We start from the raw sequence: 26922 nt of genomic DNA on the forward strand, positions 1-26922 counted from the left end.
AAATAAAAGATCCAGAAAATTCTAGGTCGTCACAAAAGTCATCGAACGGGAATCTAAGGCTAACTTCCAACAAATCTCACTAAATCGTTATGAATTATTTAATTAATTTTGTTCTTTATTTAATATAATTTCTTGAAAAAATCCGATAGAGTCTCCCCTCTAACCAGAATACACCCCCTGGAAGAAAAAAAATACAAAAATATTGCACTTCAATATATGCAACTTCATCAATTCTCAAATCATAAGATACTTCATAAAATCACAACAAAATTCATCTCATATATCTTAACAAGTCATTATACTATAATTTCAACGAACAAAAAATAACATTTTTATTGATATTATAACAAAAAATATATTAATAAAAAATAAATTAAATTAGAACCTAGAAAAGAAGCAGAGATTGCTAGTGGAAAAGCAGCTAATGTGGCAACAATATGCGAGAGATAGGAAGCAGGGGTAGGTTAGATTTGCAAGGATACAATAAACAAGGTGATATCCGTACAATTCGGGAGGTTACTGAAGAAGCTTGTGTTGTGTTAATTAAATAGCCATATCATATGTTTCATCAATCTTACTTTTGCTGGAGAAGAATTAAGGAGATAAAATAAAATCAAAATAGGGCATTATTTTTAGAACAAAGTATACAATATGTCTTGATTGTTTGGCAGAGAGGATTGGTATTATAAACACAATCTTGTAAAGAATAGTTGAATTCTATATATTATTATAATGTTATTTTCACCAACCAACGTGAACTTATGGGAAATAAATCATACATTCGAATACCCCAAAAAAATCCAACAACACAAACTCTTGTAATTCCAAGGCTAGAGAAGAGATCGTACAGAAGGAAGAGAGATGGATGGAACGTACCTAAGGTTGGTGGAAAGGACTGAGTGGGGGCAATGGCGGTGCAAGCATCGGTGGGTGAACTAACAGCGATGGCGGGTTTCTGTGGCTGATGGAAGGAGGTAGTGGCAGTGCGAACGATGGTGGGGGCAACGCGGTGCGAGCGACAACAAATGCGATTGGCAGTGGACGCGGGTTTCTATGGCCAACGAGTGGAGGCGAGGTGATGCAAGTGACAATGGCAAGGGCGACGGTGTGAGTGGCAGCGGCGGCGGCAGTGCGAGCGGCGGTGGCGAGGTTAGAGCTGAAGCGATTGTGTGAGCGGCGATGGCAGGGCTAGAGCGACGACATCTTAGGGACACAAATAGGGATGAGAGGGATTTGGGATTTTTTTTGGGGTGGGGGTGGGCGGAGGGAGGGATTTTGCCATTCCCGCCTCTTTCACTTAGGGTGCGTTTGATTGCAAGGATGGAATTTGAGTAGAAAGAAAATGAATTCCATGGAATTGAATTGCCTAGAATTAAATTCTAGGGAAAATGTCAATTAAAGGTGTTTGATTAGTTTAATTTTCTACCTAGAAATTACTATACTTTTCTAACTTTTGGTGTTTGATTGCCATTATTTTCTATGAAAATAGTCATTTTTTTCTCACTTTTGGTGTTTGATTATCATTATTTTTCCTAAAAAATAGACATTTTCCATGGAAAGAATACTTTTTTTATCTTGAAATTTGTTCATTTTTATAGTATTAAATTTTTACAATAATACAATATATATTAATAAATTATACACAATTATTTTATAATACATTTTAATAAATTATACATAACTATTTTATCATTACATTTTAATAAATTATATACAATTATTTATCAAATTTTTATATTAATATATATATCAGAATAAAGAATAAAAATAATTTTGAAAAATAAATACATATAGCTATATATATATTTTTCTTTGTTCAAGACTCTGCATAATAAAAAAGAAACACATACAAGGTACATAATGAAAAAAAATAACTAGAACTAAAAATCAATGGATTGAAAAGAAAGACAAAGGCAAGCTATCCCTAAAACATTACTTGGTTGGAAATAGATAAACAGATAATAACCAATCACAAGTCCCATTGCAATTCCTATTCCAAACCCAAACCAAATCTGTAAAAAATACATCAATATAAAAAATATGCAATTATCAATATATCTACCACTTCCACCAAATCTACCGTCAATAAAAAAATATGTAGATGACTGCATATACATGATTCAAACGCCAACTAACAACTACTACTACTCTCTCACTTAAACCCAATCTAACTAAAAACTCACTTTAGGTAAGAAATTGAAGGAAGAAATTCAGCCCAATATATGAGCAAAAAGCATAAATAGAGTACAATTCTTGATCCAATTTCATGCCAAGGGGAGTAGTAGGTAAGCATCATCAGTCATCCAATCCAATCCAATCGGCTGTCACTGCACTTTCTTGATCAAATTAATTCAACAGTGCCCTTCAAGTAGCCAACAGCTCCTGAAATTAAACACATATTTGAGAAAACGAAATGCAAGAGAGATCCAAGTAATTAATAAGAAGCATAAATAATAGAACTACTAAATCAGAACACTGGACAGATAATTTATATTTGACATAAAGGGGCAATGAAAACATAGAGCATGCAAGATCAAAAGTTTAATATTTTATAATAATTTATATAGCAATCTTACGCAAATAGCACCACAAAGAATTCCTAAACCCAGGCAAAACATCAATGTGTATCCAAAGTAGAAGCTAGTCTGGAAGAAGCAAAACAATTTTTATACAAAATATTATATGCATAATGTGAGACAAAGCAACCCTAAACAGAGACCAAGATGATGCAAAAATTGGTCTGTAATTTCATCCTAAGTAGGTTATGACAAATTCTATCACTCATTCCAAACATTCGTAAAATAAAAAAACGACTGATTGATGTTACTAAAAAAGATGACAAATTAAATTCGTAAAATTCAAATCATTAGGAAATCAACAGAGTCAAGTCATCTGGAGCAAAAGGGACGTAATTTTTTTAGAACAAAAAGTGAACTATTATAAATTTAATTATAACCAATTAAACAAATAAACAGAAGAGTTTTTTTAGAGAAACAGCTAGTATTTTCAACATTAATCAAAATATTCCAGTCAAGTCATGTTTTATCCATCTCAAAGTGCACAGACACAGAGTAAATGAATAACACATAAATGAATAAATTACAGCTCAGTTTGGTCATTGGTGACCATGTAGCACAATGTTAACAGCGTCATTAAAGAAATGTACTTTGGAAAGTTAAGTTTTATCTGTCCCAATGTGCATATTACACAGAATAACAGATAAAATCGAACAAATTACAGCTTAGTTTGATGACCATGTAGAATGAAGTTACACAGTCAACAAAGAATTGTACTATAAGAAGTTATGTTTTATCTATCTCAATGAGCATAGACAGACACAGGATAACAGATAAATGAACAAATTACAGCTCAATTTGGTGGCTAAGTATATGAAGTTAACACAGTAATTAAAGAATTATACTTTAAGAAGAGAGACACGCACATAACACAAGCAAATAAATCAATATATCAAATTATATTGGTGTACAATACTAGTGCATGTCTATGAATAATGGGCACCTTGCACTATTCGTTTCTGCAGCCAGTGACTTGTCCATTTTTTCAGAAACTCCATGTATCAGCTATGTGAAACACACTTTCTCAACCTACAATGGCATATGCCTCATTTAACAATATTTTCATTTGATTCTACACAAGTGGACCCAGAAGTATATATCACAATATGCAGAAGTGAAAAACCAAAGCTACTTTGGTTTCTTTTTCCTTTATTCCACACAAATATGGACATATATCAGAATATTAAATTTATAATGTTGAGAAGTTTTCTGTATTATAAATTTTTAGAACAAAAATTGCCCAAGATGGGGAAGATGGCGACGAAAGCTTACCGTGGACGAAGATGGCAACGAGGATGAACGGCGGTCTGCAAGTCGGAATCGGAGGTCGACTTTGGCGGAGATGGCGAACACAAATATCGCTCGCTGAAATAGAAACCAAGATCACTCGCTGAAACAGAGAACAAGATCGCTTCCAGTGGACGAAGACTCCAGATCGATGGTTGAAGACCAAGATCGCTCACTGAAACAGAGAGAAAAACCAAGATCGGTGGACGAATACTAAGATCGCTCGCCGGATCTACAGAAATAAGAACAGAACGAGGACGGAAACCTTACCGTGGAAAAAGATGAAGATGCACTGGTGGTGTGAAACTCGAAATCGAAGATGGCCTTCTGCGGAGATAGCGATGAAAACGAATTCAGAGCTGGTCTTTTGTGGAGATGACGACGAAGCCCAAGTCGAAGATCGATGGCGGTGGATGGCGAGTCACATGAAGTCGGTGATGGTCTTCTTCGACGGTGGATGGCGACTCACAGGAAGTCGGAGATGGCGACGAAGCCCAAGTAAGGGCTCGACTTCGGTGGTGGATGGCGACGAGGAGGAAGGGGACGAAGTCGACTCGAATGGGAGAGGAAACCCTAGAGAAATCGATGTGAACTGTGCTGTGCGCGCGGTGATTCAATTCCCTGGAAATGGAAAACAAGCCCCCCGCAAGGAAAATCATTTCCCGCAAAAGCGAGAAAAGGGCGTCACGTGATCGAAAATGGGAATTTAATTTCTATAGAAAATAATTGTAATCAAACACTACAAAAGTTAGAACTTAGGTAGAAAATACTTATTTTCCATGGAAAATAAGTGAATCAAACATGACCCTTATTGTTAATATCATTGTTGCTATTATGATTATTAGTATTCATATTATTATTATTACTATCATAGTAATAGTGTTATTATCATTATCACTACTATTATTATTCTTATTATTATGCTTATTGTTATACTCTTTTTATTATTATTATTATTATTATTATTATTATTATTATTATTATTAGTTGAAAGCATTCCCAGCAGCTTTTGTTTCCCACCTTCATTTGCTGCAAGTCCCTGAGCCATTTTAAGCAATTGATTGAGGCGGTGGTGTGGCTGAGCTTAAGGAGGGTTAGCCACGTGTGTAGCGAAGTGTTAAGTGGATGGGGAGAGAGGATTGAGTGATCAGTTGTGAGTGGAGAAGAAGAATAAAAAGGTGAAGAAGAAATAAACGAAGAAGAAGCAGAGGAGGAAGAAAGAATTGCATAACAGAGAGGGTTCGGGTGCGTTGCTGTTGCTTTCGATTCTGCAAATAGGCAAGCTTCTTCCCTTTTTCTCTACCTTAAATAGCTGTTATCTAATGGTGGGTATGTAAGGTCAAAGGTCTGTCAATTTACTGTTGCATCTTGAAGCCCTCTGTAATTATATACACATATATAACGTGTACACAGGCAGAATGGAGATTTGGTTGCACGCAGTAGTCTTGTCGAAGCCCAGTTTAACCGTTTAATCTCTGCTTTCCTTGCTCAATATCCTGTTTTCAGTTGGGTTGGTGTTCATTTAAGCTAACTTTAATCTTCTTAAGCTCTAAATTATGGCCATTGCTCTCGCTAGTGGGGTGAGAACTGGACTGATATATACATATATATATATATATATATCAGCGGTGCATGCTGGGTTAGCCGAGTGAGAGAGCAGTTCCTGTTCCTCTGTTTTTCCCCCTCAATATGGTTGATTTGGTATAATCTTGCAAAGCTCATAATAGTTTACTCAAATTCTAGATCCTGGAGATCTCTCTCGCTGGAGATGAAATGTGACCCAAGTGCACCCATATATATATATAATTTGGTAATGTATGTTGAAGGATGGAAGTGGTAGGCAGCAGCGTCCTTGTGCCTTTGGGAGTATAAAGTATGTTTATATATATATATATATATATATACATTTATGTAAATGTTGCTTAAAGATTATAAGCATAATTTGAGTTATCTAAATAAATAATAATAGTAATAGATAATATTAGTAAAGATTATTTTTATTATTATCTTTCTTTCTTAAAAATAATAATAGAAATAATATTAGTAAATAATGAATACTGTGTGTCATAATTCATTAAATTATATATATTATAATATATTTTTAATAGTTATGTATTATATGTAATAACTCATTGAGTTATTATAAAATAAAGGTATAGTTTAATAAAACCGTAGAGGTTGTAAATATACCTAGCATGTCTTGACTGCATTTCTAGAGATCTTGTTCACTCTCTACTTCTTAAGTGGAATGAAGTTAGGTTATCCTCAGGGTAGTATCCAACCTAGGGCCGAGTTTGATTTCAGGGTTAGCCAAGTCTCTAGATGTGTCATGTTCTCCCTCCAAGAGGGCGATCTATTATGGTGACGAGTGTTAAGCTACTGGTTGTCGACCGCTACGTCCTGGTAGATGATGGTTGGTGATATGGGCCCAACTATCGACTATCGTGATTGGCCACAAACGAGCCAGGGCAACTAATACTGTCAGTCACCCACCTTTTTGACATATTGCATATCAAGGTATTGTGTGTCGGGATTTGGGCTGCATCCATTGGGGGACTCATGTGACTAAATGTTTGGCCACGTGCATACATTGTTGTTTATTTTATCCAATAGCTAGCTAGTCATGAGCATTGCATTGAGTGTATTTGCCTATGTGGGCGGGCGTGACTTGATGCTTGGTTTTATGGGGGCCTTGTATTAGGTTTCTGCCCATGTGTCACTGCATGTTATATGTGTGCATTTACTTGTTGTTTGATGCCGGCTTTTGATTGAGACTGAGACCACAACTATGACAGTGTCGGGTACACTGCACTGGTTATATTTCCACACACGCGAGTTCTTTTTGATGGGATTTATCGCAACCGAGTCAGACGATCACACAGAAAACCAAGAAAAATAAGAGAGACACACGAGATTACCCAGGTTCACCCCAAGTTAGCGTGTTGTGACTCGGTGAGGTCGCTCCCACTTGAGGTTTTCTTTACAGGTTGCAGGTTCAGTCTGCATTGGCTCACTCAGGTATATATCATGGGTTTGGGTGCCATTATTTTCTTTTGTGGGCCCCAAGACCCTATATGTGCGCATTTCTTTTATGCACGAGATACCTGGCATTTGTTTGTTGACATGGACATGCTTTGCATGGATACTGCATGTTAGGTGCAAGGTACTCTGTAGTGCTTATTCTTGTTGTTCGGTCCTTTTGTATGAGCTTGTTGAGTCTTGTGACTTACTCTTTTGCTTCTCTTCATTCTAGGTAAGGGCAAGGGCAAGATTGGGGATGGTCCCAATGAAGTCTAACTTTTCCTTAGATGGTGTACAAGGCAGGTCGAGTTAGCTTTATCTTATGGCTTTTTGCACTTTGAGACTTTGGGGATTTCAACGTCTTCTATGGCAGGTTGTGGTTTGTTTTGTGGTTTGGATTTGTCTTTGGCCAGGGATTGTAAATGTAGCGTTGTTGGGCCTGTGGTGTTTTGTTATGTATGGGGTGTTTTGAATTTTGTTTTAGATTCATGATCATATTTGAATGTGAGGTGCATGCATGACAGGTTTTGTATTCGTTATTCGGGACACCTGCTCGGGTTCTATGATTAGTCTGGGGGACCTGGGTCGGGGTCCTACAAATGCAGTATCAATAGTACAAAGGAACGTTAGTCTTATATAAAATTTAATACTTTATTATATAAGAAAGAGAAATTTTGTTATGATGTTCACCAATAATTAATTAATAAATATATAAGATGATAATATTTGATCAAAACACAATGTATTTATTCAAACTTACCATTACATTAAAAATAATAATTGACATTATACAAAAATTAATTAAATATCGAATAGTGTACTAAATATATTATTAAATAAATTATATTTTCAACAAATTAGAGATGGATTTTAAGACTAATTTTAAAACACATTCCATTGCTAGTAATAGCGACGGAATATTTCAGTGATAAATTTTTTTTTTCATCTCTAATTACATAAATTTTTTTATTTTACTTATTTTTAAAATTTAACAACATAAATGTTAAATAAAAAAATGTTGTAATTAGCGACGAAAAAATTCTGAACCTAGCGACGAAAAAAGTTTTCCATCACGAATTACATATTTTTTTTAATTTTAAAATTTTGCCACAACAATTTCAGTCTGTCACTAATTTTAGCAACGGATATGTTTTTTTGTCATTAAATTTAAAAAAAATGTAATTAACAACATATCATATTTTCCATTGCAAATATTTTTTCTATCTCTAGATTCAGTGACAAAAAAAATTTGTCATCGCTAAATACATAAAAAAAATTATTTTATTTTTATTTTTAAAAATTAGCGATAGACATGCTTTTCCATTGCTAAAATTAGTGACAGACTAAAATTTTCATCGCTAATTTTAAAAAACTTTTTGTCTTTAATTTTTTTATTACTTTAGCAACATAATACTATTTTGTCGCTAATCCGTTGCTAATTTTACGAAATTCTTTTTCTGTAATTCGTCACTAAAAAATTTGTCGCTAAATGCCAAATGTTTTATAGTGATGGGTTTATATGTTTAATACATTTGATAATACCAAAATAAAACCTATACATGTTTCTAATGCATCTCATAAAAACACGTATAATATCTACAAATCATTACATACCACAAAAATAACGAAACTTCTCAAAACCTATGTTTCAGGAATTTGTTTCCCTTTCGAGTCGTTTGCCTCGCTTAGGATGTTTGACTATTCTAGGGGATGACCGAGTTAAAAGATGAACTTTTTAAGTGAGACAATAAATAAATAAATAAAATATTTATATAAAATGTGTGCATGAAAGAAAATAAGAAAATGCAAGTTTTATTCCATGATGTTGTTGAAAAAGTAACAATAATTTGTATATGTATTACACTGATTATAATAAATCCCCAGAATGATAAACAACAACAGTATACTTAGCATAATAACAACATGCAAACAAAATAGTAGGTAAACAAATACAATACTGCAAACCCAGATTTGGGCGAGGCAGGTGGCAACCAGAGAATAACAGATCGGCAAGTACACCACCAGAACAGGAAAACTGACAACAAGCAGAAGGAAAACGACGATCGAGGCACATTGAGAAGAGTTGTCCTGAAGATAAAAACACCCTACTCTGTTTACATGTAAGCTCTGGCGACTGTCTCAGCATCATCCAATGGTCAGCTCCGATGGGTCGACAACAACAAACAATCAGATCTAGCAGAACTCCCAAAGACACTTGCTCTCTGTGACAGACAGAAACTCAAGAAAACAAATACATGCAGGAACTTTGAAGCAGGCGATCCAATAGTAAAGCTCGACCAGCCTTATATAGTTGAGTCGAAGGCACCGAACAAATGCTTCATTCTAGACAACATTAATCGCTAGCATAAAGCTTTGATGCTTAAAGGAACCGAAGCGATAAGAAATCACATGAAAGCTTGCTTGAAATCTTACATGTGCTCGAAAAATAAAATGTCGTTGGAAAATTTTGGAGGGAAGAAAGGGAAAGAAAATAAAAATAAATACTTATTATTTAAATTTTCATTATATAAAAAATATATATATCACCGACTCGCCCACTCGGATAGATGGCGGCGAGCATGTGGGGACTAAGGGGCTCGCCTACTCTTAAAATTTGAGTGCCACTTGGGGCCCATCCCCAAGTGTAAATGAGGGGTATAAACACCCACTCCCTTATCTTTGCAGAGCTGATGTGGGACACAAAAGTGCGCACACACACACACACACACTTACATTCACACACAGACACACAATAATCCCCCACATGAGTGTAAGTGTGCTAAAACAAATAAACTGATACAATGCCACGGAGAGTAAACAGACAAGTTACGCATTAGGTAAAGTGTCTTTTGAACTTGAACCTTCCTTAGTGAATATCCATCAAGCTTATCAAAAAATATAGTGAAGCCAGCTTTTAAACTATCATTCTTGTGGTAAATTGAGACAACAAATATCACACACAACTCGTCTTATACCATTGAGTTCTATATAATTGTGTCTATTTTTGTCTTGAACAACATCCTGAATTCATGAGAGTTCTTGAGAACCCAAACCTTTTAAATAGTTCTCATAGAAGCGACCCACTTCTACTCTTACATAGGTAATCATTGATTAAGAGCACTTTGTCACTACTCCTTTTGTAACAAGGTATTAATATTACTTGTATCATCGACAGATCACACACTCTTCTTTCTACCGAGAACTGGGAAAGAAACTATAAGTTCCTTAATGTGTAAACTATGAATTATTCTAACCAGTTTGCCTATTTAACCCAAATCTTTGGATCTCTAGTCAACTAGGTTAGGTTACCACCAGAAAATTCATTTCACAAGCTTTGGCCCCATTCCCTTAGACATATAGGTGGTTTGCTTTCTTGTCACTCCTTTGGTCAAAGGATCGACCAAATTTTCCTTAGACTTCACATAGTCGATGGAAATTATTCCATTGATAAGCAGTTGCCTTATTATATTGTGTATGCGTCTTATATGTCTTGACTTCCCAATGTAAACACTATTTTTAGCTCTCATCAAAGCAGTTAAGTTGTCACAATAGATACATATGGCATTTATAGGCTTTGGCCACAATGGAATATGTCTTCAAGGAAATTTCGAAGACATTTTGCTTCTTCACCTGTTTTATTCAAAGCGATAAATTTTGACTCCATAGTGGATCGTGTTATGCACGTCTAATTTGAAGACTTCTACGACATAGTAGTACCACCTAAGGTAAACACATACCCACTGGTTGATTTAATCTCTAAATTATCTATGATCCAATTAGCATCACTAAATCCTTCCAGTACATGTGGATACCTCGTGTAGTGCAATCCATAATCAAACGTGTACTTCAAATACATAAGTACCTTGACAAGGGCATCCCAATGGTCACGTCTAGGATTGCTCGTGTATCTTGCTAACTTACCTACTGAGTAGGCAATATTGGGTCATATACAGTTCATTATGTACATCAAACTCTCGACAACCCTAGAATATTCTAGAGAAGATAAACCTTCACCATTATTTTTTTAATTTAGAATTTGGATAAGATGGAGTAGCTGTTAACTTACTCTCGTAATGACCAAATTTCCTCAACACTTTCTCTATATAATGTGACTGAGAAAGTACATATCCTTTTGTATTTCTTGTTATCCTAATTTCAAGAATAATATCAGTAAGACCAAGGTATTTCATGTCAAAGTTAGAATTCAACATGTTCTTTGTGAATTCTATGACACTTCTATTAGTGCCCAACATCAACATATCATCCACATACAAGCATAAAATGACACATTAGTTATTTATGATTTTGGCATAAACACACTTATCACACTTATTTATCTTAAATCCATTCAATAACATAGTGTGATCAAATTTCTCATGCCATTTTCGTAGTGCTTGTTTCAACTCACAAAGAGACTTTATCAGTTTACAAACTTTCTTTTCATGTCCCTTTACAACAAACCCTTTAGATTGTTCCATATAAACTTCTTCTTCTAAATCTCTATTTAGGAATGCAATCTTTACATCCATTTGGTGAACTTCCAAATTATATAACGCTGCAACCGCAATCAACATCCTTATAGATGTGATCATTGTCACCGGAGAATAGGTATCAAAGAAGTCTTGCCATTCTTTTTGACGATATATATCCTTTAGCTACTAAATGACATTTGTCATCAACCTTTAATTTCCTTTTAAAGATCCATTTCCAATCAATTAGTTTACTTCCAAGAGGTAAATTGACCAATACCCATGTCTGGTTTTGCATAATGGATTTCATTTCACTATTGATAGATTCCTTCCAATACAGAGCATCAAAAGACTCCACAACCTCATTAAAAGTTTGAGGCTCATTTTCTAACATGTAAGTTAGAAAATCTAATTCAAAGGAAGTAGCTTTCTTAGCTCTTTTGCTTCTTCTAGGTTCAACCTCAATTCCTAACTAACTTGACCTTTAGAAGAACTCACTTCATACTTTCTCTTGGAACCACCGTCATTGTGTCTTTCTTCCTTGAAAGGGAATATGTTCTCAAAGAACTCAATTTCAATAGATTCCATTATGTTGTTGCTATTAATATCATGAATCTCTGATTTTACCACTAGGAACTTATAGGCCACACTATGCAACGCATAGCCAATAAAGACACAATCTATAGTTTTAGATCCAAGTTTAGTCTTTTTTAGTAAAGGACCTTGCACCTTTGCCAGACACCCCTACACTTTTAAGATTTTGTAAGAGGGTTGCTTCCCATTCCACACTTTATAAAGAGACTTGTCAATCTTTTTATGTGGAATTCTATTCAATACTAAATTTCTTGTAAGCAATACTTCTTCCCACAAGTTATAAAGTAAACCAGAACTATTGAGCATGTAATTAACCACGTCCTTCAAAGTTTGATTTTTTCTTTCAAGTATAACATTTTGTTACGGTGTATAAGGTGTTGTGGTTTGATGGATTATACCATAAACTTCACAGAACTCAAACAAAGACGATAATTCATATTCACCTCATCTATCTGATCTTAACACATTTACTTTCTTTTCGAGTTGATTTTCAACTTATGCCTTATATGTCTTAAAAACATCTGAGGTCTCATCTTTACTGTGTAGTAGATACACATAACAATATTTACTACAGTCATCAATGAATATGAAAAAATATTTTTTCCCACCTCTAGTAGGAATACTCTTCATGTCACAAACATCATTGTGAATTAGATCAAGTAGTTCACTATTTGTTTCCACATACGGGAACAACTTTCTCGTGAACTTTGATTCGACACAAACTTAACATTTGTGTCCTTTGTCAATACTAAAGTTAGGCAATAGTCCTAAGTTTACCATTCTTTGAAGAGAACTGTAAGCACCCCCATCCGGTCTATCCGAACGAGTGCGCTCACAGAAGGGAAGAGGAATAGACAAAAGACAGAAATGCCCTGGCATGCATAAATAAGAAATTTAACAGCGGAAGCAAAACGGTAAACATGCATGCCCACAAGCACCCCGCTGATACAGCGGTCATGAAGTATATAAAAATACATACAGACCCTGTGCCAACAATAGGAGGTACAAATGACAACCTGGCACAGTCAAAAATAAAAGACAGCGACTCTAGCAAAACATCAGAGATGACGGGGGCAGCTAACTGTACACCTTACCAACACGGCCGGCTGCTAAATGGAACGATCCTCGCCCTCGGCCTTTGCTTTACCCTTACCTGGAATGATGGAAAGCAAGGTGAGTCGCAAGACTCAGCAAGTTTATAAGAAATGAAAGGCTATAAATAAAAGAAGAGACCATCCCAAACACAGCCCCACAAGTACACACAAGTCATGAGACGCTACAACACAACAGTGCAGTATAGTGAAAGCACATACCGGTCCTTGGGGCCCACACAAGACACCTGGCACCCAAGTCCCATACCAACCTGCCGCTGCCCTGGAAGGCAACAATATCCTCAACAAACCTGTGCGCACTGTCCCGGGGCGGTACTCCCGTCACCCGTATCCACGTCAGTACTCCCGACAACCGAGCCATAGGCTCCCTCGGAACGGTACTCCCGTCCGAGAACTAAATGCTATCAGTAGCCATGCAATGCACATAAAATGCAATGGCGTAGTGAGCATCAACGTGATACCAGGCGCCCATACATCCAAGCATCAGGCCATGCTCCGCCCATATAGTAAGCCACACACGATGCATATGCCCGTGCTGGATGCATCATAATCAAGCTAAAATGCCCGTGACCAAGCATAACCAAATCATGTTAATCCCAACATGCAGCCCGTACCCATGTGCACATCAAGCCATGCAACGAGAATAAAATATAAGCAGGCATGCTATAATCACATAACGGCTAAGCAAGTTAGCAGTGCCTGGCACCGGTCAACGGTCAGTGGGTAGGAGAGACTCGCCGGCGGCCTAAGGTAGTCCGTACGACAGTCACTCCGTCACCGAACCATCGATCCTAGCCCCCACTGCACAACCGCTCCAGCCAGAAAATAACCAAAAATCCAATTAATACCCGAACCGCTAAGAACCTAGCCCCGGGTGAGTACGGCATCATTCCCAACAGGCAGGGGGGTGGCACAAACCCCCATAGGCAACCAACGAATAAAACCCACGAGATCCATTTAATAAATTAAATCTTAAACTAACCGTTTAAAAACTTCATAATTAATTAATGGCCGAAACAAACGAAGGGAGGCCCAATAAATCGCCAACGACAGAAACGACGAGATAGGTAAGAAGAACTTGCCTTAACAGAGATATCCTTAGGCTCGTTGGGTCCAAAAGCAGTAAAAATTATACAAACTGCAATATCCCAATTATTTGCCAAAATTAATAAAATTGGACGCAAAACGAAATTCTGACCGTACAGAATATTAATTACTAGCTGCTCTACATACCTGGATAATTAAATCAGGGATTAAACGGAGTTTAATCCAATTTTTGAAGCCCCAAAATCTCAGAAATTTCTCTCGCGCACGCTGCTGTTCTTTTCTGCAATTTCCTTACTGTTCGCATGCAAAAAGAACGCCCGAAATCGGGCTTAAATCGGCCAAAAACGAGCGGCTGAGGCGCGGCCACGTGGCAGCGCGCGGGCCAGCCACTAGGAGCCACCGCCATTGACGAAACGACGTCGTTTCGACGTCTAGAGGCTGAATTAAATCAGCCAAAAATCCCCCCCCTCGCGCACCTGCCCGCGGATTCGAAGCCGCGTCCACCGCCTGGCCGCCTCGCGAGCGACCGCTCGCGCTCGCATGCATCTTCAACCTATATATGCATTATGATATATTTAAGGTGATTTGAGCTCTTTTCTGCAATACACGCCAGCACCCAAAACTTTTCATTAATTGCACTAACGCCCACTTAATTAATTACATTAACTCCCGAAATTTCTGAAAATCCCATTATTGAATTTCTTTTAATTTTCCTGTAATTCCAGAAATTCCTAAAACAAATTAATTAATTATTTTAATTTCTTATTTCCTTAAAATCACATAAGTAAATTTTATTAAATCACAACAAATTATTTTAATATTTCCTTTAATTTAAATTACCCCAAAATTAAATTAAATTGGCATTTACGGGGCGTTACAAGAACGATAATTGACATGCCATAACCTAGAGTGCCACACATTATATAACTCAATAGTATAAACGAAAGCCTTGTTCTTATTATCATTACTTTTGAGAACTTAGGCCAGTACATTGAATTGCTATTATGCAGATAACCCCTTCCCACATACATACCCCCCTTAGTCAGAGTAAATTTGTCTGACTCAAACACAAGTCTTAACCCATTTTTGTTCAATAAGGTTCCAAAAACTAAATTCTTTCAAATTTCTAGCACATGACACGCATCATTAAGGGTAAATATTTTTCCTAAGGTCTACTTCAATAGGACCTTGGCTTTTCCTTCCACAGTAGAAGCTGAAACATTTCCCATATATAGCTTCTCCATGCAGTCTAATTTCTCATATGTGGTGAAAAATGACTTGTCCCCATAGATGTGCCTCGTGGCCCTAGTGTCTATCCACCAACCTTTGTTGTTAGACGTACCCTGCAGACATTAGTGACAACAACAACAAGGTTGTCATCTTTCTCCATCATATTGGCCTGACTGGGCCTGGACTTGCGCTGGTAGTTGTCAGAGCTTTGTCTTTTCTTATGATGGTTTTCCTGGATGTGCTTGTTGATGGATTTATTCTTAGGATGCAAGTTCTTCTTCTTAGCTTGTTGCCTTTTGGGTTAAGTCTTTAGAGCGTTAGCCATATTAACCCTAACTTCATACTTGAGAGGGACTTTATCTCCCTTCCTATTGTCATTTTCAATGCGGAGTCTGACAGTCAAATCCTCCATGGATAACTCTTTTTGCTTGTGCTTGAAATAGTTTTTGAAGTCTTTCCACGAGGATGGCAACTTCTCAATCACAACGACAACCTAGAATGGTTCATTAATGACCATCCCCTCACTCAGCAAATCACTAATGATGATTTGTAGTTCTTCCAACTGGTTGACCACCAACTTGGCATCAACCATCTTGTAGTCGAGGAATTTCTTGGTGCTAACATCTTTCAATTTGTACTTCTTGTCCAGTGTCTCCTAGAGTTGCATGGACGTTTGATAGACTGTGCAGTAGACATTGTATAACGAGTCTGCCAGCCCACTCAGTATATAGTTCCAATAAAGGAAATTTGAATGTTGCCATGCCTTCTTGGCAGCTTGAGTCTTTACCGTGACATCTTCTTCGGGAGTGATCAGACACTCCTCCTTGAGAATATGGGCTAGGTTCAGGGTGGTGAGGTAGAAGATCATTTTTTGTTAAATTATTGTGGCTTCTCGACATGAGGTGTCGCCTTGGTGACAACCGGTCCAACAGCAACTACCGTGATAGCGGCCAGAATAGTGGCTGGAGCACCGGCACTAGCAACGGTTGATGTTGCGGTAGTAGTAACATTGGCAGAGGTGGAAGACATTTTTTTTTATTTTCTTTTTCTGTTTTAAGATTGTTGAAACAGTAACAATAATTTGTATATGTATTGCACTGATTATAGAAAATCCCCATAATGATAAACAACAATAATATACTCAACACATAATAGCATGCAAACAAAATGGCAAGTAAAGAAATACAGTATTGCAAACCTAGATTTGGGTAAGGTAGGCAGCAACCGGAGAATAACATATATGCAAGTACACCACTGAAACAAGAAAGACAACAAGAAGCAGAAGGAAAATGACGATCGAGGCACGCCGAAAAGCGTTATCCTAAAAGCAGAAATGCCTTGCTCCGGTCACACGTAGGCTCTGGCGACTATCTCAACACGATCCAATGGTCAGCTTCAGTGGGTCAGTGACCACAAACAATCAGATCTGGCAGAACTCCCAAAGACACTTGCTTTCTGTGACAGACAAAAACTCGAGAAAAAAATATGCAAAAGAACTCTAAAGAAGGCGATCCAACAGCAAAGCTCGACTAGCCTTATATAGCTAAGTCAAAAGCACTGAACATACACTTCATTCAAGCCAGCATTGATCGTCGGCATAAATCTTCGATGCTTGAAGCAATCGAAGTGACAAGGAAATCACACGAAAGCTTGCTTGAAATCTCGCATGTGCTTAAAAACAAAACATCACTAAAAACTTTTGGAGGGAAAAAAGGAAAAGAAAATTAAAAAATATATATTATTATTTAAATTTTTATTATATAAAAATTATATATCATTGACCCGCCCACCTTAACGGATGGCGATACGGGCGTGGGGACCAAGGGTCTCGCCCATTCGCAAAATTTGGGTACCCCTTGGAGCCCAACCCCAAGTGTAAAGGAAGGGTATAAACACCTACTCCCTTCCCTTTGCACAGCCGATGTGGGACACAAAAGCGCGCACACACACTTACACTCACACACAAACACACAACATATGCCATTTGTGACATTCTCGACCTCTTTATAAAATCTTTTTCAACTTATGCTAAAAGCACCTCTTAGAAGGTCCCCGACCACATCACCTTGGGACCGAGTGAGGTAACATAAAATAACATGGTCATACATGATAATAAAAGCAAATAAGAAGCCAAAATAGAGTACATTTCCAAAACTAATATCGCAAGATGCAAATAAGAAGTCAAAGTAAAGTACATTTGCAAACTAATTTCTCATACAACACGAAAAGTCACAAAATGAGAGTTTGTGAATAGCAAAACCTCATCTTTGAGTCTCTTTGGAGAAAATCTTGCTTGCTCATCTTAGTTTCCCAACCTCTCCCTGAACACCTTGATGTAATCTTCTTCTTTCCTTCACTGGTTTTCTCTTTTCCTTGCTCATTTTTCTATTCTTCTCTCTTCTCTTATATTTACTTCAAATCTCTTAAATGAGATATCATTCCCCAATTTATGGGACCCCTCATCTTTCTTATTAAGAAGCAAATTAATATGAGGGATTTTGTGTTTTATTTTTATTTTTGAAACTTTCTATTTTTGTGAAACATTCCTATATATATATATGTGTGTGTGGGCTATATACATGTGGGTATGCAAGAAGATGAACTACTCAAGGCATTAATGTAAGAGAACCACTCAAGGTAGCCTCTTGGTGTGCACCCCCAGGAGGATGGGTTACCCTAGGTAGCCCTTGGTGTAGGCAGGAAGCAACTATTTGCTCGCTACTAACTCCAAGCTAAAGGGTCCTTTTCATAGAAAGGGATCTCTGCTGGCGAGGGGGGTGTTGGTAAGCTACCAACCTGCTAATTTTCCCTTTCCTTCCATTTTTTTATGTTATATATAAATAAATATATATGTATACTTTATTATTTTATATATATGTACATATATTATGCACTTATATATACAATCATGTATATATAAATTTAAGTTATTAATCTATGTATAAGACTAATTTGAATTTATTTTCTCGAGTCACCAAATATTCTAAAATATTTTGAGGTATTATAGATATACCTACATATACATAAATCTATACATACATATATGCACTTTTATATATGCAAACATAAATATATATACTTACACATGAGGGCATGCATACACAGTTATATATATTTACACATGCATATACATTCATCATTCATTACATACATATATATTTATGGACTGTGCTACTTGTACCGATGGGATGACATGCTCGATGATCGAATAAGATTTCATCCGATGATGAAGTCTTGTCTTCATCGTCCGGGCTTCATCCAGAGGTGATAACGACGAGGCGACGAGATGTTGCAACGGCTGTTGGCACGAGGCACCGCAGCGAGGCGACGTGGGGCAGCGATAAGACAAGGAAATATAGAGCTTGCTAGAGGCAACCATGGCAGATGAGAAAGGAGACGACCAATGGTAGGGGTAGTGTATCTGTAAATTGGATGAGGGCATTTTTGTCATCTGATACCTTCAATCATCCTCTTAGTAAGGCAGTTGTTTGTACAAGTAGTATTTTTTTTTATATTTATATATGTATATAACTAATTTTTGAAAAATAATTTATAATACTAGAAAATGAAATAAAAAATAATTTTTATATAAAATATTTTAAGTCAGAAAAACGAAGCCATAATAATAAAATTATGAACTCATTTACAAACTCAAATCCATTTGCAAACAAGTAATAAATGACCAAGCCAATAAAAAATATTCCTTAACCAAAGAAATAGGAAAAAATTTGGGGGGATTTTTAATGGGTTTATAGATAAGATAATAAAAATTGAGAGATTTTGCATATTAAATGATCAATTTGAGTTAATCTATGAATTTAAAGGTTTGGACTCAGAACTCAAATGGAATTAAGAAAATAGTAAATTATATCAAGTATTTTTGAATTTTGACAAAAAAAAAGAAGACATTTCTAACATTTTAAAAGTGACAGGAATCTCCCTTAAGGTTATTAGCCATGAATCAATTCCCTTTTTCAACAAATAAAAGTCTATTAATTTTTTTAAAATATCCAAACTACTGCTCATTATCTCTCTCTCTTCTCTTATGTATTTACAAAGAAAAAATTAAAAAAAATAAAAAGATTATTGATGGTGATTGGCTATGTTGGAAACAACCATTATCGACAATGGAGGAATTCAGACTAGATTTCTTCATTGAAGTGGTTGAAAAAACATAGAAAAGGCCAGATCTAGGCACTTTCAGTTGTGTGTATGTGTGAAAAAAAGAGATCGAGATGATAGAGAAAAAGAAAGAAAAGTAAAACCATTATCGCTTCACCACTACATGACCACTTCTAATCTCCTTGCTCCACTACAAGCTCTATTACTATTTCTTGTTGTCTTGATACAACAATTAATTTGTAGTGCGAGAAAGTAAGCCTCAACTTAGAATGATCCCAAAAGTTTCAGGTTTGAACAAAAGCGATCCCCAAGCTTGCAAGTCTACGTGTAGGTGATAAGGAAACTTGTAAGTCTGGATGTAGATAATCAAGAGGTTTGGGTGCAAATGATCAAGAGACTTGGAGGTCTAGATGCAAATGATCAGGTGTCCTGATGACTGAGTGCTCTGATGATTAGGTGCCCTGAAGACCAAGTGCCTTGATGATAGAGTGCCCTGTTAAGAAAACAACTAGTTAAGGTGCGGGTAAGTGTCCTCGCATAAACCCTTAGATGCATAAGTTAGTCTTCAAATGCTTGAGCACAAAAATGAAGTCCAAGTACTAAAGTGAGCTTACCTAAAAGAAGAGATGGCTCCTTTATTTATAGAGGAAGGAGATGAGGGACACGTGGAAGCTAATCCGCACTTTTAAGATGTCATATTCTGAGGAATCTTGGAATAATCCTATAGGTCTCGGGGAGGGTCTTGGAGAGAGACTCCATGGGTTTGGCCTAAGGGACACCTTGGAAAGGTCTCTTGGCTACATGAAAGGCTTCTGGGGCGTGCCAAACCATATGGCTGGGCTTAGAGATACGAGTGGCCAAAGATTGAAGAACATGATCGAGTAGAATGCACTTCACTCGGTCATGGTTGAGTATAGGCTTTTCCACTCAGTCTTGTGGTTCTTTTAGTCCTTCTTCTTGCTCGTGTTTGCTTGATAACTTGTTGCTTAGCAAAATCTTCTTCGAAAATGAGTCAATTGTGCACTTTGAGAAGGTAAGGCCACTCATGACTAACTGGCCTTACTTCCATTTGATACTCCACTCGGTTATGGCTAGGACTTTTGCTTTCTTTAGCTTCCATTAGGCTTTTGGCCCATTTAACTCACTTGTTGCTTAGTTTTGATGGTTTTGGCTTGCAAGGCACCTGATCATTTGCATCCAGACCTCTAGGTCTCCTAATCAATTGCATCCTGACTTACAAGTCTCTTGATCATTTGCACTCAAACTTGCAGTCCTGGGGATTGCTTGCATTCAGATTTGAAACTCTTTGGATCATTTTAAGCTAAGGTTCACTTTCCCATACTACAAACTAATTGTTGTATCAAGGCAACAACTCTACTACTACCATTATAGAGAATCGATTGCCACCATGCTCCACCATGAGCACTACCACAAATCTAACTCTCCATCACTATCTTTTTTCCTTTCTAATTGATCTCCATTTCTCTAATTAGTCATGGTCACGAACGAAATTGTCTTATTTATAAATGCCACTACTAGGCTACCACTGACATCCCCCTCATTAAACACCTCCTAATCTGTCTTTGATCTTTCTCTAATCTCTAATCATCTTCTTTTTCTTTATTTGAAGTTGAGAAATGTGGTCATCATTGTTTAACATCACTAACATTGTGATGTTCTCATTTCTTTTCTTTTTCTTCTTTCTCTCTCTTTCCTTGCTGTAAAGTTCTTCAATTTATGAAGAACGTTTCCACAATCCAAAGGTTAATCAATCTTTTCTTCAAAAATATCAAGAGAAAAAAGAAGAAAAAGGGAGATGGTGAAGAATATGATGTTGACATTTTCACTAGATAAGAGGCGAATAATCTTTAAAAAAATGGATGGTTATTAGGTAAAACATTCTATAAAAGAGAAAGGGGAGAAGAAAGAAATAAAGAGAGAAAACTTAGATAACAATGGAAAAATGGGATCATTTTATGTAATAATTTAATGGCAATAGAGTCCTGGTCTTTTTTTATATGTTAGAAAGGTCTATGTCATTTTGTTAAATCTTAAGAGTTGTTAGTACAATTTACCTAAAAAATAAATAAAATTAACCCAATTCTATAAGTTCGGATCAATCTAAAGGCTACTTAAACTCAACCCCAAAAAACCCTTTATCAATGAACAAAAATTTTGTTCCCACAATTGAGAGTGCGAGAGTAAGTTTCACCATTGGATTGTTTAAACATATTTTTAACAGTAAATTATATATAGTACTTTTGAGGTTTGGTAAAATGGCAGAAACTTTCTTAACATGTCAAAAATAACATAGACTCCCTTATTGTTAACTTCTTGTTCAAATGAACCATTTTACCCTGTGTGTTAAACTTTCTTAATGCTTTTTCTCTCTTCTCTCCTCCATCTCTTACCAAGGTAATTAGTTCTTTTCTTCAGCACATAGTGACCACATCTTCTCCAACAACCCTATCTCTTTTCTCTCTCACTTTGTACTTGGGTTCAATTTTGTAAGTGGATTGAACCTAGGTCGTTTGATTTCACTTTTCGATTTATGATAGACAATGGCTATTTCTTAGCTAACAGCAAGCCAGCAAACCCATTGATTTGTTAGCCAACAAAAGAAAGAAAGAGAAAAAAAGTTCATAGTAGCGACAATAAGATATAGTTTCTCTCTCTAGATTCCTTCGTTGAAGTCGAGAAACCCAAATCTAGGTTTATTCAATTCCATTAAAGGTTTCATTAGAGAATGTTGAGTTATGTTTTGATGATGAAATATGATGAAATCTATGCAAAACTTTAATGACTTTAACAATAAGATGTTAATCGAGTAAAGCCCAGTGTCAATCGAGTAACACATCACTTACTCAAGTAAAGTTCATTGTTAATCAGTATATATGTGTGGAAAAGTTAGTTTTAATTGACTTTCAAAACATTACTCAAATAATCCATTTTGTTAATTAAGTAAATCAATCTATAGGCTTAAGGTTAATCAAGTAAAGAAATGTTTAGTTGAGTAACAAGTGATCATACTCAACTAACTTATCAAAGTAATTGAGTAAGATTTGAATTCTTTAATATTTAATTGATTATATACTTAATGTATTCGAGTATTGAGCTGAAAAAGGCTTAATCGAGTGATCTTAAATGTTAATCAACAAATTGAGAAATTAGTTGAGTAACTATATTCATAAATCAAGTAAGAATTAAGGTTAAAATGACAAATCTTTATACTTGTTTCATTAATCGCCTAAAAGGGAATGTTAATCGAGTAACTCTTTTTTTAGTCAAGTAATCAAATATCTTACTCAAGGAATAATACGAGTAAAAAATATCAAGTCTCTAAACTTGAACATTAGTTGACTAAGAGGTTATGATTTAATTGAGTAACTAAATGTCTTAGTCAAGTATAATATGCTTAACAAAGAGTGAGTATTTGTAACTAATTTAATAATTGACTAAGAGGCATCTTGTACTTGAGTAATGACATGATTTAATTGAGTATAAAAAATGTTTAATCAAGTAACCAATCTAAAGTAAGAAAATTAATCGATTAATATATATCTTGTACTTGAGTAATGTCATTATGTAATCAAGTAATTAAGTAACTTACTCGAGTGAGTCTTTGTATTTGAATTGTTAATCAACTAAATAAATCTTGTAGTCGAGTAATGCCTGAACTTAATCGACTATCTTTTAAGCATACTCGAGTATTTCCTAATTTTACTCGAGTAACACTGATTTTTACTTAACTATTTATTTGAAAATATAGTCGTTATAGAGCATTTAATGCACGCAGAGTTAACTTTTTCAAACAAAACTAGTGTACTTAATACAATTTGATTGTTCTCTCATGCAATAGGAATGAATTTCAATTTCAAATCCTAAATACTAACCGTTAATGTGCATATGGAGAATGTTTTCTGCAAGATAACGGGTACATGCTTTTATCTATTGGACAAAGCTATAGAGTATTAAAAATCCTAAAGCTGTACACAAGAGATGCAAGAGAATAAAGTTAGACACTGAACCAAGGTGATTTGAACATCCTCAAAGTCATTCTCAAATTAAAAAAGCTTTTATCGCATACATCATTTGATACATTGTAAAACCAAGAGTGATGGTGCATTATTTTTTACATCATTTTCAATCTTTGTATCCATGAAAAGCCTTCTATTGTTGAGCGCTTTATTGTAAGCTTCTATGAGTGATCAAACTTTGCTTCTTTAAGCTATGGTTTGTGCTTGAGCCACGAAAAAATATTTGTAAAGGCTTTAGATAATCCTTGTAAAAGTTGTGTAAAGAGGTTCTAGCTTACCCTTTTAAAAAGTATTGGTCCTTTCAATAATGGCCACTCAAGAGACGGGTGAATTAAGTGACTAAAATTTTAACAAATTTTTAAGAAAATCTATTTAAAGTTAACTTTATAAGAAAATACTTTTGTGTAAATACATACTAATGTGATTGTTTGAGATTTTGGTGAATTTATACAACAAGTTATAAACGAAAATGTAGAGACAAGACACCGCAATTTTGTAGTGGTTTGGTGATCAACACACCTACGTCTACTCTTTTAAGGTCTAACCACCCTTAGAGTTTTACTATATCAACACACCGAGACTTTTACTTTATCTCACATAAAAAACTAGTTACACACCTAGATTTCTCTTAGGTTCTAGGCACCCAAATAATCCACGAAAATAAGTCTATCAATTACAAACCTTGTCCGCACTAGGACACAAATGAAATCAACACTAAATAAAATATGATGCAAGGCAATAAAGATATGATAAAATATACAATGACCTCAAATAATGGAGAGACTCGGGTGAATCTTTGAGAGTGCCTCTTCTTCATTTGCCTTGTGGCTTCTAAGGGTTTCGCAATAGAAAACTTGAGTTTTGGGTTGCTTGGAATGCTTTAAAGAATAAGCTTGAGAGTGCTTTTATATGCAAAATTGTGTTCTTATTTTCTAATTTCGTGCTTTGGGTATTTATAAAGACAACTTTGAGAAACTTGAAAATCGTTAAAAAAATTCGACCATTAGACTATGACAGTCAACTTTTCTAACCCAGAGTCAACCATCACTTAAACTCTAGTCAACTTTCAAGTAGCCAAAGTTGACTACCATTCAAGCGAGAGTCAACTATCCAAGAGTAGCTTTTGGTCAGGTCGATTCTACATAATCTACTCTCGACTAGATCGACTATGCATTGCCATAGTCAACTGGCATCCCAACAATTGACTATCCATCGTTGAGAGTTGACTCTTGGTCAAGTTTTTCAGAAAAACTAAGGCTACATTCTCTTTACATTTTTAATTTTTAATTTTGAGTTTTAAATTCATTTTCAGTTTTTTGTTTTAATAGTCTATTTTTAAAAAACTGAAAACGTGTTCTTTTTGTCATTTTAAAAATTGTTTCTTAAAATAGAAAATTAGAAAATGCGTTTATTTTATAATTTTGAGAAAAATTATTTTATGATATTTTATTCAATGACTTTGATTATTAAATGATAAAATTAATTTTTTTAATAAAATTTTACTATTAAAATAAAATAATAAATTTGATTAATAAATTGTTGACATGAGTGATAATTTATATTAAATATTATTATATATATGTAATATATTTAATAATATACCATATGTTATCTTATATTTTTAATTATAATGTAGATATACTATATTTTCTGAATTTTAAATAAATATATAATTTTATTTTAAAATTTAAGAATATTTTTTTTCCTTTTTTTCTTTTTTCTCTTTTCTTTTTTAGAGCCAAAACATGAAAAATTGATTGTGTTTTTCATATTTTGGACTTAAAAGATTGTTTTGGCTGAAAATAACTAAAACAACATTTTATTATTTTAAATTTCCTTTACAATTTTTTTTCTTATTTTCAAAAATGTATTTTTGAAAATGACAAAATAAATGCATTTTCATTATTTTAAAAAACTAAAAACTAAAAATGGTCTGAAAACAATAAAAAGAATGCAATATAATATATTTAAATCCTTGTTTGGTTTAAAAATTATTTTTGCAAAAAATAACAGTTTTGATAAAATAGATAATATGAAAAAATATTTTATAACTTAACATAAATGATTAAGGGCTTCAAATTAATATAGTTTTTTAAAATATTATTTTTGTTAATTATCAAAACTTATTTAGAGATCGAATGGAGCAAGTTGACTCAACAAAAGGTACATAGTAAGTTGGTTGAAAAATCTTTTACAAGAAATTAATATAATAACGTAGGTAGTAGGGTTGAACCACTATAAATATTATATTCTATATTATTTAAATTTCTTTAATTTCAACAATTTCTTTGGGTGAACTTAATTTACCATCTTTTAAGCTAACAATTTCCTTTTAGAGAAAACCATTTTGGTTCTTTTATTGAAGCAATTAGTCGACAGAAACCTGGTAGTGGTTGTCAAGGAATAGGTAAACACCATTAATGTTATCACTTTTTATTTTTTCTATTTCTATATAATTACAAAAGGAAAAGAAAAATATAAAAGGGTATTTTGGGTATTAATGAATAATTAACTCTCATTTATTCATAATAGGGGAAAATGATTTCGATCCATAATCTTAAAAAGTGTATCTATTATTTTTCATATGTCAAAGATGTTCATGTTAATTTACCCAATCTCAAGTGTACTCGATGTAATTTATCCTATTGTTAAAGGCCTACTTATTTGTTAAGTCAGGAGTTTTGATTGAGTCTTTATGGTTTTATTTTTAATTTTTTGAGTACTTATATAAGTTAGTTTAATTTTTTCAAATTCAATTTTATTTGTTGATAATAGTTTCATATTTCAACTTCAATGCCAAAGACAGTTTATTTAAATTATTAATCCGATGAAAGGCATATTTAAAAAGTCTAAGTTATAAAAATCTTAAATATTGAAAATAAATCATAGAAATTTACTTGAAAAAGATCTAAATTATAAGTGATTTGTGTATATATATATTTATATTTATATATTTATTAGAGAGAGGAGAGAGACAAGGAGAAAAATAGTTTTTTTTATCCAATTTATTAATGGTAGGGATGGTTATTATAATTTTAGGAAACAAAGGGATATCACATATAATTTCAGGGGGTCAATGTAATTAGCCCAAAAAGTCCGAGTTAGGTCCGAGTCCACCAGGAGAAGAAGCAGTCGTCACTCAATAAACTCAGGCGAGTTGTCACTATTTCTTGTCTTTCAAAGTGGGAGGGAAGAGAGTGGAAACTGGGGTACCAGACAGAGGGGGAGAGGGGCTCATGTAATGGCGAATCTCTCAAGCCTTGTTCACGAACTCCGTGAACGCATCGCGGCGTCGTCATCGACTCCTCCGAGCCGCCGAGACGACGAAGCTTTGGAGATCAGATTCCGCGCCGTTCTTCCCAATCTTCTTCACGCCTATGTCGTCCCATCTTCTTCAGGTTCTTTCTCTCATCAATTTCTAATTTTT

General features: G+C 35.0%; 1 protein-coding gene and 1 long non-coding RNA gene across 3 annotated transcripts in view; one reads left to right on the forward strand and one right to left on the reverse strand.

Moving 5' to 3' along the window:
- Positions 1-1931: 1931 nt before the first annotated feature.
- Positions 1932-4592, reverse strand: LOC127802483 (uncharacterized). Of its 2 annotated transcripts, XR_008023288.1 has the most exons (4): positions 4134-4592; positions 3849-4038; positions 3520-3605; positions 1932-2382 (listed from the first exon to the last, which is right to left on the reverse strand). It is a non-coding gene; the product is annotated as an uncharacterized LOC127802483 (long non-coding RNA). The 2 variants fall into 2 exon arrangements; XR_008023287.1 differs by lacking the exon at positions 3520-3605.
- Positions 4593-26698: 22106 nt separating this feature from the next.
- Positions 26699-26922, forward strand: part of LOC127801498 (serine/threonine-protein kinase ATR) — a 51957-nt gene continuing 51733 nt past the window's right edge. Inside the window, 1 exon segment of the mRNA XM_052336704.1 lies at positions 26699-26893. Coding sequence (XP_052192664.1) covers positions 26737-26893 — 157 coding nt within the window. The 5' untranslated portion in view covers positions 26699-26736.

The sequence above is a fragment of the Diospyros lotus genome, chromosome 5 (genome assembly GCF_014633365.1).
Source record: "Diospyros lotus cultivar Yz01 chromosome 5, ASM1463336v1, whole genome shotgun sequence".
Taxonomy (NCBI): domain Eukaryota; kingdom Viridiplantae; phylum Streptophyta; class Magnoliopsida; order Ericales; family Ebenaceae; genus Diospyros; species Diospyros lotus.